General features: G+C 41.7%; 1 protein-coding gene across 1 annotated transcript in view; it reads left to right on the top strand.

Annotated features, from left to right (window-relative positions):
• Window positions 1-12,287, top strand: part of IQGAP1 (IQ motif containing GTPase activating protein 1) — a 109,016-nt gene extending 96,729 nt beyond the window's left edge. The window contains exons 34-38 of the mRNA XM_018065969.1: window positions 840-1,052; window positions 1,795-1,961; window positions 3,921-4,043; window positions 7,492-7,600; window positions 9,947-12,287. Coding sequence (XP_017921458.1) covers window positions 840-1,052; window positions 1,795-1,961; window positions 3,921-4,043; window positions 7,492-7,600; window positions 9,947-10,060 — 726 coding nt within the window. The 3' untranslated portion in view covers window positions 10,061-12,287. The remainder of the gene's footprint in view (window positions 1-839; window positions 1,053-1,794; window positions 1,962-3,920; window positions 4,044-7,491; window positions 7,601-9,946) is intronic.

Here is a 13,069-nt window from a genome sequence, read left to right as displayed (position 1 = left end):
AAGATGTGCAGAGAAGATGAACAAGGCAACAGCTAAGAGAAGGCACTGGATTTGGGGTGAGAGGAATGGTGATGAGAACTGGTGATGATAGCCAGACTTTGAGGAAAGTGCTGAAAGAAGGGGAAGGCTCGTTTGTTGGGTGGGAACACAACAGACAGACATTGGTTGGTGACTAGAGAGATACCAGATACAAGAAGGGTCTCTTCACTGGCGTTTGCAGCACGTTTGAAAGCAGAGGGCAGGCTTGCAGGTGATCCAGCTGTGACGAGGTCAGGGGAAGAAAACATCCACCGGCCACTGGCATTGCATTGGTGTGATTGTAACGTTCATCACGCCAGGTTTCAAGCAAAAGTAAATGGTTTCCATATCCCACATGTGATAGGGAAAAAATGAGGGATTTTGTATGCAGTAGAGTTCAAGCTCCTGATTAAACCTCGGAGTCCAGGAAAGAAGCCAGCATCTTGGGACTTCCCTGACAGCCCAGTCGTTAAGGCTTTGCCTTCCAATACAGAGGGTGCAGGTTCAGTCCCTGGTCAGGGAGCTAAGATCCCGCACGCCTCACAGCCAGAAACCGGAACGATATTGTGACAGGTTCAATAAAGATTTTTTAAATGGTCAACATTAAAAAAAAAGATGCCAAGATCTAGCTTCATAGATATTTCTCTTCTAGATGAAAGGAGAGCGGCCTCTGCTTTATGCAGTTTGTCATGTGTTGGGCTGGGGGGCAGGGGGGATATAAATATGTTACCCTCTGTTTCTAGAATAGAATGTGTGAGCTGGGTAGGCTCCGGTGTGGGTTAGGGTGGAGGCCTCCCACGAAATCCTCTTTCTTGCTGTAGGAAGCAGAGCATCAGAGGGCCATGCAGAGACGCGCCATCCGTGACGCCAAAACCCCGGACAAGATGAAGAAGTCCAAAACCATAAAGGAGGACAGCAACCTCAGTCTTCAAGAGAAGAAGGAGAAGATCCAGTCAGGCTTGAAGAAGCTCACAGAGCTTGGCACCGTAGACCCAAAGAACAGATACCAGGAACTGATCAATGACATCGCCAGGGTACGGCATTTAGGGGACAGCAGTGGCCTGGCCTTGCTGAAAGCTGTCTCAGAGGCTTGTGGGGGCATGGTAGCTGTTCCAGTGACAACATACCTTTAGTTCACGGGCCATTTCAGGTCCTCTCCTCCCGGGAATCGCTTCTGACCCTTCCAGCATGAGGTCCTAGCCTGCCCTCCCATGGCTTATTCCCTGGCCTAAATTAGTAGGAAGAACATCCTGATTAGAATTTCCTGTGTCTCAGTTTGTCTTTTGACCTTAAAGAATCCCTCTGGCTCTTTTCAGTGATAACTGTGCAATAGAAATTCGCTTCAGATCGATTATCACATCCTAGGTTTGTGTGAGTCTTCTCAAGTAAGAGGCTCTGGTGCAGGCCGAGGAATTTATGCGTCCTCTGCCGTTGCACTAAGGGCACACCACACACACCTCGCAGCTTGGCACTTGTTACAGTAAAATGATTTTTTCCCTCCCTCTCCTGACAACATATTTAAGATGTATAAACAAGCTTTGCAAGTTGATTCTGAGACTGTGAAAGGAATCCATTTCCCCTGCCTCTAGAAAATAGAAATGGGGGGAAAAAATGGATGAGGTCTGAATTTCCTTGTTCATTTTTGAGCATAAAACTGCTGCCTATGACGAACATGTGGTGAAGCAAGGCCGAGTTAAACGCTGCCAGATTCTAGCGTTAATGGTTCGAGAAGCACATGACGTCATTATTTTTGTGATTTTAATAATTATGTCTCAGGATATTCGGAATCAGCGGAGATACCGACAGAGGAGGAAGGCTGAGCTGGTGAAGCTGCAGCAGACGTACGCTGCCCTGAACTCCAAGGCCACCTTTTATGGAGAGCAGGTGGACTACTATAAAAGCTACATTAAGACCTGCCTGGATAACTTAGCCAGCAAGGGCAAGTGAGTATTGTTATAAAGAATCAATGTCAGGGGAGGAAGCAGAGGCAACTGAAGTGAGTGACATTGGAGCTTTTTACTGACAACACACTGGATCTGTTTATTGCATTAGTCCTTTGTTTGGCTTCTAGTCGTTGGTAATTTCCTAGTTCCATTTGTTATGTGTGCGTGCTTGCTAAGTCACTTCAGTTGTGTCCAACTTTTGTGACCCCATGGACTGTAGCCTGCCAGGTTCCTCTTTCCATGGGATTTCCCAGGCAAGAATACCGTAATGGGTTGCCATTTCCTTCACCAGGGGATTTTCCCGACCCAGGGATCGAACCCAAGTCTCTTACGTCTCCTGCATGGCAGGCAGGTTCTTTACCGCCGAGCCATCAGGGAAGCCCTCCATTTGTTATGGTATGGTGTAAATAAATAATGTGTGGAGGGTTTCAGGGATGCTTATTTCTAAACATCCTGTGTTCCAAAGTATCTTCTCGGCCCTAGAAATTAAAGAACCTTGTAAAGGGGTCATTTAGTGGCCCCCAAACCAGGATGTGCCTCAAAACTCAATTAAGAAACAATATAAACAGTTAAATTCCTGTACTTCCTGAGCACAGGCTCCCAGACCATGATTTTTTCCCAGCTTCCAAGGAAGAACTGATGCAGCCTCCTTCGTGCTGGCTACAAACCATCAGTCTGCCCATTTTTCAGGGAGGGAAATTGAAAATCCAGAGAGTTGAAGTGATTAAGCGCAGGTTCTGCTTACTAGAAGGCTGTTTATTATTTACTCCCAACTTTTCATTTTGAGACTTTTCAAACCCCAGAAAAGTAAGCACCCATATACCTTTCAGCTATCAACAGATTGACTGTGTTTAGCCCATCAGCTTCCCCTCTCCCTAGCCTGCTTACTCTTCCCATCTGTGCCTTTTCTCTCCCTCCCTGAAGACTTCCCAAAGTAAGGCAGGGCTGACGGTGAAGGGGTAAAAATCAGATTCACGTAACCGAGCCCGTGGAGTTGGCACCTCTATCCTTGAAATGTCCCCATCATTCTCTGAGCAACCCTTGACTTTGTGACGTAAGATGTTTATGGTTCAGTTTGTATTCTCCCCTCCCCTGGCTTGGAATCAGCTGTTTTTCCAAACATCCTTTGTTCCTTTTAATGAAGAATGGTATTTAGAAACCAAAATCTAGGGACTAGATATGCTCATTGCCAGAGCCATTATTGTTTCAGGCCTTCTAAGCAGACAGAGCTAGGTTCTCATTTCCTTTTTAATGGTTGCATGGTATTCCATTATAGAGATAAATTAACCACTGAGTCAGTTCTCCATTGATAGACATTGACATTGTTTCCAGTTACTTATTATAAAAAATTCTGTAACAAATAGCCTCTTGTACATATGTCATTTTGAAAATGTAGGCATATTTTTTAAGATAAATTTCTAGAAATGTAATTTCCACCTTCAAAATTTTATGCAGTTGTGATTTTGATAGATACTTCAGTTGCCAGCTGTAGGGATTATTACCTTTTATACAACTACCAGCTCTTCTGCCCCATTTCTTGAGAGCCCTCCCTTGAGAGTCCCAGATCCTGTTCTTATTCATCTCAGTTCCTCCCTAGCGTACTTTTCTTACCGCTTCTTGCCTTGATCATCCCAGTGGCCTGCTAACATCTGTTTCTTTTTCCTTGTTCCCATTCCTCTGTATTGCTATGCTGACTCAAACTCTTTTAAAGATGACACATTCTAAGGTCTTTTTTTTTCCTCTCCACAGCCGAGGGGGCCGAGAGTGACTGCTGTGGGACTCCCTTCAGTATAGTTCCCTGAAGTAGAGATCCTAGCATTCGCTTGCCATTTTAGAGTTGCTTTGTTGCTTATGCTTGGGTATGGGAAGTTTGTTTTCCGACCTCATACCCTTGAGTGACCAGCAGAGATTCACAGTAGATAGTAACTTACAGAAAGTAGCACAATGTGGTCTTTACAGGGTCTCCAAGAAGCCTAGGGAAATGAAAGGGAAGAAAAGCAAAAAGATCTCTCTAAAATACACGGCAGCTAGACTACATGAAAAAGGAGTTCTTTTGGAAATTGAGGACCTGCAAGTGAATCAGTGAGTATTTACTTTTTAACTTTATTTTATATATTATTTTTGTTTCTGCATTTGTCATAGCTTTATCTTATTGACTTTCTCTTATCTGGATAATCATTATTATATTTTATGTGTGTTTGTGATTGACTAATTAATAAGTTATATGCAGAATTTGGCCTAATACCCAGAGTTAATTTGTCTTTCATAGAATGGAATGTATTTGTATCTTTTCCCTAATAGGCCTCTATTCACATAAAGATTATTCACTCACTTTCCTACTTTTTTTTTTTAACATAAATTAGAATGATACTGTTTATAGTCACGTATCCAGCTTTTTTCCTCATTACATGTTGTGAGCATTTTTCACATAGTTTGAATGACCACATAATTTTTAATACTGTAGTTTTAATTTAACCATTTACCTATTGTAGAATATTTTAAGTTGATTTTGCTTTTTACAATATTACACATATAATAACACCTTTATAATGTAATCTTTGATTCTACCTCTGATTATTTATTTTATGATAGATGCCTAAAAATGCAATTTCTGGTCAGTGTATAATTTTTTTTATTGTGAAAAACACAAAACATAGAATTTACCGTCTTAACTATTTTTTTCTAAGTAGTTAGTTTTTTGGCCACACTGTGAGGCATGTGCGATCTTAGTTCCCCAACCAGGAATCAAATTCATGCTCTGTGCATTGGAAGTTGGAGTCTTAACCACTGGACCACCAGGAAAGTCCTTTTTAACTACTTTTAGGTGTATAGTTCAGTAGTGTTAAGTACATTCACATTGTTGTGCAGCCCATCTCCAGAACCTTTTCATCTTAGAAAACTGAAACCACCCATTAAATTACAGCTCCCGTTTCCCCCAGCCCCGGAAAACCAGCATTCTCCTCTCTGATTCTGTGAGTCTGACTCCTAGTTGCCTCATACAAGGGGAGTAATATACTTGTTTTTTGTGTCTGACTTTCTTCAGTTAGCATGATGTCCTCAGGGTTCATGCAGGTTGTAACCTGTGACAGGTTTTCTTCCTTTTTAAGCCTGAGTCGCTTTTCACTGTATATGTGAACCACATTTTGCCATCTATTTGTCCCTTGATGGACATATGGGTTGCTTCCATCTTTTTGCTGTTGTGAATAATGTTACACTGAACATGGAAGTACAAATATCTCTTGAGACCCTGCTTTCAATTCTTTTTGATGTATACCTAGAAGTGAAATTACTGGATCATATGATAAAGTCTATTTTTAATATTTTTAGGAACTGCCATACAATTTTCCATAGCAGTTGAAAAAAATTTTTTAACTCATATGTATTAATATTACAAAATATTTTCAAACAGCGTTCAAAATGTGTATGAAAGTACTTCAGTTCAGTTCACTTCAGTCGCTCAGTAGTGTCCGATTCTTTGCAACCCCATGAATTGCAGCACACCAGGCCTCCCTGTCCATCACCAACTCCCAGAGTTCACTCAGACTCACGTCCATCGAGTTGGTGATGCCATCCAGCCCACTCAGCCTTCTTCACAGTCCAACTCTCACATCCATACACGACCACAGGAAAAACCATAGCCTTGACTAGATGGACCTTAGTCGGCAAAGTAATGTCTCTGCTTTTGAATATACTATCTAGGTTGGTCATAACTTTCTTTCCAAGGAGTAAGCGTCTTTTAATTTCATGGCTGCAGTCACCATCTGCAGTGATTTTAGAGCCCCCCAAAATAAACTCTGACACTGTTTCTACTGTTTCCCCATCTATTTCCCATGAATTGATGGGACCAGATGCCAAGATCTTAGTTTTCTGAATGTTGAGCTTTAAGCCAACTTTTTCACTCTCCTCTTTCACTTTCATCAAGAGGCTTTTTAGCTCCTCTTCACTTTCTGCCATAAGGGTGGTGTCATCTGCATATGTGAGGTTATTGATATTTCTCCCGGCAATCTTGATTCCAGCTTGTGCTTCTTCCAGTCCAGCATTTCTCATGATGTACTCTGCATAGAAGTTAAATAAGCAGGGTGACAATATACAGCCTTGACGTACTCCTTTTCCTATTTGGAACCAGTCTGTTGTTCCATGTCCACTTCTAACTGTTGCTTCCTGACCTGCATACAGGTTTCTCAAGAGGCAGGTCCGGTAGTCTGGTATTCCCATCTCTTTCAGAATTTTCCACAGTTTATTGTGGTCCACACAGTCAAAGGCTTTGGCATAGTCAATAAAGCAGAAATAGATGTTTTTCTAGCACTCTCTTACCTCAGGAATTCTTTACCATCATTGAATAGCAAAGCAATTTTTGATATTTTTGACTTAATAGATAAAAAAGATAGCACTTTTAAATTTTGCATTTTTTAGAATTCTAGTTGAGGTTTTTTGGGGGTGTGTGTGTGTGTATTTAAACATGGCTTATTATCTATGTTTTCTCTGATTATTTTTTCAATTGAGCACGTTGGTGTTTTGGGTTTATTTGTTTTTTAGATTAGCACTGTATGCATTTTTCAGACCTGTTTCATAATTTGTTATTTATTCCCTTCTTTTTTGTCATTATTTCCTGTTATTGTTCAGGTGCCTATCATTATTTAATAATTTGCTACCGCAGATTAGAAACCAGATGACAAACCAAACCAGTTAAAATAAAATTTCTTATCACGTAAAATAATATCTTTATAAAACCCGTGAGAGTCTCCTGTTGAGTAAAATGCGTGTGGTTTAGTCTGTGGACTCTGTAACCTCTCATCTAGCTTCTCAGTGGCCTCTTTTGCATCCTCCATGATTCTCAGCTCTGTTTATAATAGAGCAGTTTGCTCCATAGTTGAGTTTTGGAAATCTGGGGTGACACACTTTGATCACCTGGAGAACAGCTTGCTCCCAACGTCTGGTGCCATAAAGCTCCTGAGCATGTAACATGTTGAGAGTGAGTGGCACCTTAAGTATTCTCAGTAATAGCAGTCTATCTTTGGTAATACTCAGTCCATTTATATCTGTAGCACCTACTCCTTCCAGAACACCCGCTGTCTTGGTTCTTTTGGTTCTGACCCTGGCTTTGTTTATGTACCATTTCCAGTCCTCAGACATGCTTGTTTTCAGACATCTGTCTTTTCCTCCTCCTCCTGGCCCCATTTCCTCTTGATTCTCCTTTCACTATCATGTTTCAGGAGTGGCCACATGGAAGGCCAGGATGACCCCTAACGTCATCCCTTCAGAGGTCACTGTGTCCTTCCTCAGTGGCGCCTCTCTCAGTAGGAAGCACGTTCTCCCAGGAGAGGTTGTCACTCTTCTCTCCAGATCCCAAAGCAGATGGTAATTACAGCATCAATATCACACACATCCCCCCCTGTGAAAGCACTTTGCACCTTTATTTTGTCCCCCTTTTCACTGCTGAACACTGAGCTCATCTCCTTTCCAGACTTCACAGAATATTTTTATATGAGAACACAAAAATCAAACCCTCATGATGTTGTGTTTCAAACAGGTTTAAAAATGTCATCTTTGAAATCAGTCCAACAGAAGAAGTTGGAGACTTCGAAGTGAAGGCCAAGTTCATGGGAGTTCAAATGGAGACGTTTATGTTACATTATCAGGTGGGTCTGCACCAGGTGGAACTGACAGCTCTGCGTGTGAGATAGTCGTGTTCTTGTCGGGGGAGGAACGGGGAGAAGAGCAGACCCACGTGAGGAGAGCTGCCCACACATGGCAGTGAGCTGAGGACTTCTGTGTGTCTGATTTGGTCTGTTTGGGCTAGTGAGCTTTTGGAGACGTATACATCTTCAGAGAGCATACCTGAAGCTTCCACTTAGGATTGCCACTAAATTAACCGACACCTTGGATTTGAACAAAATGCTTAGGTACAGATCTCAACAGTACAAAATCATGAACTTTTTCAGTAGCTTGAAATCTTTTTTCCCCCCTCTCATTTTGATTTGATATAGGGGGTTTAAAGGTATACTTCTGACAAGATGTGTGTAAATTGCATCTTTGTGAACTGAATCTCACTTTATTTATATTTTGGGAACTTTCTTTTTTTTTGGAGAGAAAGCAACTTTTTTACTGAATCTAAGTTAATAAATAGGGATCACAGAACAAATAGAGACAAACAGTGTGTATTTCATCAGAATGAAAAAAATAAATGATGGGCCTGGGTTTCCAGTCTGAAGCTGTTATGCAATATGACTCTGTTTTGGCCACACCACACTGCTTTGGGATCTTAGTTCCCCCACCAGGAATTGAAGCCAGGCCCTGAGCAATAAAAGCACTAAGTCCTAACTACTGGACCACCAGGGAATTCCCCTCTGAATCCCTTTCTAAATTTAAGAATTCTGCAGTGAATCATTTTGTAACATAACTATCCCTAATTTTTATTTTAAAACATCTCTCTCTCTCTTTTTTTTTGCATTAAAAAATGTAAGGGCGGTGAGAGGACTCCTAGGTAACGTCCAGCTTCCATTAGTTCTGTGAGCACGGTGCTTCGTGGTTGGTACCCAGCTTACATTCCTCAGATGGCTGCACCCTGTCAGGCTGGGCAGGGGCCTTTCCCTGAAAGGAAATTCGGGCTCTTGCACATGTTGCTCCCCCTTCGTTGGGAGTTTTCCCCCGCTTTTTTCCTCTGTCATTTATTGAGGACTTTCATGTCGTTATGACACCTAAAACTTGCCCCACCAGCCACACCACAGTCAGTTTCTCCTTCGCCTCCATAGCCTCTAGAGCCAGCCCCTGTTCACTACAGGCATCAACTTACTTTCCTTTCAACTTCCAAACTGCAGACTCCTTAAGGACAGGTAGTATTTCTCTGTCTCCTTCTCAATGACCAGTAGACCCTCAAAACACATTAACTGTACAGATGTGAAATGATTTTATGATGCACCCAGCTAACTCAAGTCCTTACGCGAAAAAGAGCCTCTTATTCCCTCAGTTTCACCAAATTTGTGTTGGCTGCCCATTCTGCCTCAGCGTATCACTCCATGCACAGAGTCATTAGCTATGGAATGACCGCCAGGTGCAAGGTGTTACAGTTCAGATGACACACCAGGGTCCTTGTCCAACTGGAGCCCCTGAGATTTTTCCAAAAGATGAATTGGTTGAACTTTTGGGGTCCCTTCCAGCCCCTCTCTATTTTAAAGATTTTTTTTTTGCAGTCTTTATTGAATTTGTTACAGTATTGTTTCTGTTTTACGTTTTGTTTATTTTTGGCCCTGTGGCATGTGGGCTCTTGGTCCCCCCACCCCACCCAGGGATCGAACCCACACCCGCTGCTTTGGAAGGTGAAGTTTTAGCCACTGGACCACTGAGAAGTCCTGCCTTCAGGCCCTTTGATGGTTGCTTTTTCACTACCGCTCCTCCAGAGTTTGGGTGTGAGACCACTCTGATTTCCTCGATTTGTTCTGGACGGTGGAGGGTAGTAGAGAAACAGGCCTTAGCTGTCAGATCCAGATTTACCACGTCCTGCTCTGTTCTGTTGGGCAGGTCATTTAACATCCTCCAGCCTCAGTATTCTCATCTTTAAATCTGAGATAATCACCCCTCGTAGGATTTCTGACAGGACTTAAACAGACGTCGTATAACATGCTCCTCCACTGAGGGGCATATAGTAAATGTGAAAACCATTTAGTCCTCTCTTCCCCGTCGCATTCAGGATAGGAAAGCTGTCATTTGAAAAGGGAATGGAGACTCTAGTAGACAGTGTTGAGATGACATTACTGGCCTTATCTTGTGTTCAGGGGTTACTGTGTCTCAGCATGGATTGAAACACCGTCACCTTCTCCAGGCGACATGTCACCTAGACTGACTGGGCCACAGCAGGCAGTTCCGTAGCTGGGGACTTGTGTCGCACCCCAGCTCACATCTGGCACACAAGGCAGGCCTCGTCCCTTCCGGATCCCTCCTTTTCTTGTCTTTTCTTGGTTAACCATCAGAATGTTTTTTTTGAACAGGACCTGCTGCAGCTACAGTATGAAGGAGTTGCTGTCATGAAATTATTTGACAGAGCTAAAGTCAACGTCAACCTCCTCATCTTCCTTCTCAACAAGAAGTTCTATGAGAAGTAACAGAGCATTTGCTTCCAGCCCAGAAGGATGGAGAAAGAAGTGCCCAGTGGCAGCCTTTCTGAAGGTCCTTCTTTACTTCTTGGAAACAAAGACCCAGCCCACACCATTGCCGCAGTCTAATATCGCCCCCAGCTCCACAAGTTTAACTGCTCCCGCTCAACAGGGACATTGGTTGTCCTTTCTTCATAGTGAAATTGTATTTCAGGCCCAGTCTGACCCATCTTGTTCCTTCATTCTCTTCTATTAGGGAAGAGTGGGAACTGTCCTAAAATCTCTCATGTTGTTACAGTCTTAGAGGTTGCATTACTATATTGTAAGCTTTGGTGTTTGTTTCTATTAGCAATAGGGACAGTGGGATTTGAATACTTGCTGTTTAGAAGTGGAAGCCATTAGCCCAATAACGTGCATACTTAGAAGACACACAGTTAAAATGTTAGATTATCCATAGTTATTAGGTTGTCACTTAAAAGTGAAGTTCCTTTATCTTACTGTTCCATCAGTAAAATTGAAGGATATGGGGAGGCTTTAGTTGTCTTCCATTCTGTCTTCCTTTATGGTGGGAGCTAATAGAAGTCACTGTTCTGTGTTCAAAGGAAGCATTTTCTAGAAAGAGAGGGATATTGTTTTTAAATTTGACCATTAAATTTGGGCAATTCTCATCAGTGGATGGGAGAGTCCCATTGTTAAAATTAAACTATTTAGGTAAATTCAGAATGGTCTGAACACCTGCTTGTTTCTGTTGGTGCAAAAGATTGACTAGTTTCAGGCAAACGATCCACTCCATCCCTGTGGCAAAGGAATGGGTTATCCCTAGCGTAGAATGTAACTATTTTCAAAGCTGTTTTATGTCTTAAGAGTGCCTTATGAAAGTGTAGATTTATTTCTTAAAGTGGGGGTGATAGGAATTTTTAAGATTTATATAATGCTTCAAAAGTCTTTAGAATACTGTAAGAAAACGGTTTGGGTTTTTTTTTTTTTAATTGGCTTATCTGTATATCTGAACTCTTAAAACTTTCTTATAGCTAAAACACTAGGGTTTATCTGCAGGGTTGCAGAGAGATTATCCTGCCTTAAACAGACTGAAACAAAACCAGACAAAAGCAGCCAAGTGATGTTACACGTGATATTAAAATCTGCCCCCCCCCTTTTTTTTGTCTTTTCTCTTGCTGCCCACACTCTGCCTTTATTTTATGAACTCTGTTTTTTAAATTCAGTCACAAACAATTCAGTGCTAAACACTGAGCTCATGGAGCTTTCATTCTTAGATTAAAAGTCATGTACTTTTTTAAAACAGTCTTTTTATCCAGGAAAATATATTGAAATCATGCTACTGAGCCTCATTTCCTCTGATGTTTTGGTTCAGTCTTCTTTTATCGTAAAACATAAACTAACAGTTAAACATTTACTGGTGTATATTTAAAGCCAATAAACTGTCTTCATTGATAACAAATCATGTGACGTGTCCCAGTTACAGATGTTAAGTGTTGGCAGTGTGTTTTTCATGATAGACTGTTTACTGAGTCAGTTTACTGAGTCAAGTCCGCAGGTGCAGATTACGAGTCTACACACCCCATACAGCCCACAGACAGGTGAAGAGGTGAGGTGTGGAGTGTCATGGAAAGAGTCTCCACTACCTTGACCTCGTTTCTTGTGTTTTTTAGTAGATAATTTAGTAGCAAGACAATTTTTTTAGTAGATATTTTCCTCAGATTAAAAGAAGATAATCACTCTAAGTGGCATTGCCTCAAAAACTGGGACCAACCAAACTGTCAACTGTTTTACCTTAAAAGATGATATTCAACCCAAATTCATGTCGGGCCCCAAAGGCCACGTCGACGACAGACAGTGAGCGAAGTTCACAACTCTTTAATGAAGCATGATGTGTCAGTGGCTGTAAGGAGCATGGTTCCCTTGCCACAAATGGCACAAACTACCCTCAAGAATTTTGATGGTAACTCTGCATAATTACGGTATTCACAGCATTGAGGATGCCCAGACAAAGTCAAGTCATGGCATTAAAACCTGGTAGCTCTTTGTAATTTTAATTTATTAGCCATAGCAGTCTCTGTCTCAATTCTCTCCTTCTTTGACCTTCTCTTCAACCAGCCATCATGACATTTACCATGAATTTCCTCCTTCAAGAATTTGGACTGCCCATCAGATCGTTGCCCCACACAATCGCCTCTGTATCTCTGTATGAAATAAAAGGTCATTCGTTTGTTTTTGTGTTGATTTTCCTCAGTCTCATTGTTAGCAGTTCCTGCAAAACAGTGTTAACTAGAGTGAAGTTTAATAATTGAAAACCACAACAGAAAACAACCCCTTCGTAGTCTTTTTGAAGGAACAAACACAAATCAGCTATCTCAAAGCAATTTTTTTAAACTTGTGAGCATTTTAAAATATAAAATGCTGTAAGTAGCTTCAGCATAAAAAGAATTGGGGGGTGTGGCAAGGTGAAGAACTAGCATAATGTCACTTAGTTCTTTTTTAAAGTGAAAAAACCATCCAGGGAGTTCCCTGGTGGTCCAGTGGTTAAGACTCTGCTCTCCCAATGCAGGGGTCACTGGTTCAGACCCTTGGGCAGATCCCACGCGCCACAACTAAGAGTCTGTGAGTGCAACTAAGAACCAACACAGCCTAAATAAATATTTTTTAAAAAATCATCCAGTTTTTCTTTAATCATTATTGGTGGACATTTCAATGTCAGTTCTGATCAGTGAATGGCTGGAAATTTCAAATTACAGTAGCATTAAATGTTTTATGGCAGTAGCACTCTAGGTCACAGTATGTCCCTCCGGGGACTTCTCCATTATGTACAAATCACCAGAAAAGACTATGGGACATTGGATATGGGAAAAGAAAACAGCAGCAAAAGGGAGGGAAAATAGCTGCCTTTTAAATAAGACCCCAAGGGGCAGCCGTACTTAAAAATACAAATAAAGGGTCTTCCCTGGTGGCTCAGTAGTAAAGAATCCATGTGCCAATGCAGGGGGCTAAGGTTCAACCCCT

The sequence above is a fragment of the Capra hircus genome, chromosome 21 (genome assembly GCF_001704415.2).
Source record: "Capra hircus breed San Clemente chromosome 21, ASM170441v1, whole genome shotgun sequence".
In the NCBI taxonomy this organism is placed as follows: Eukaryota; Metazoa; Chordata; class Mammalia; order Artiodactyla; family Bovidae; genus Capra; species Capra hircus.
This window is presented reverse-complemented; position numbering and strand designations above follow the sequence as displayed.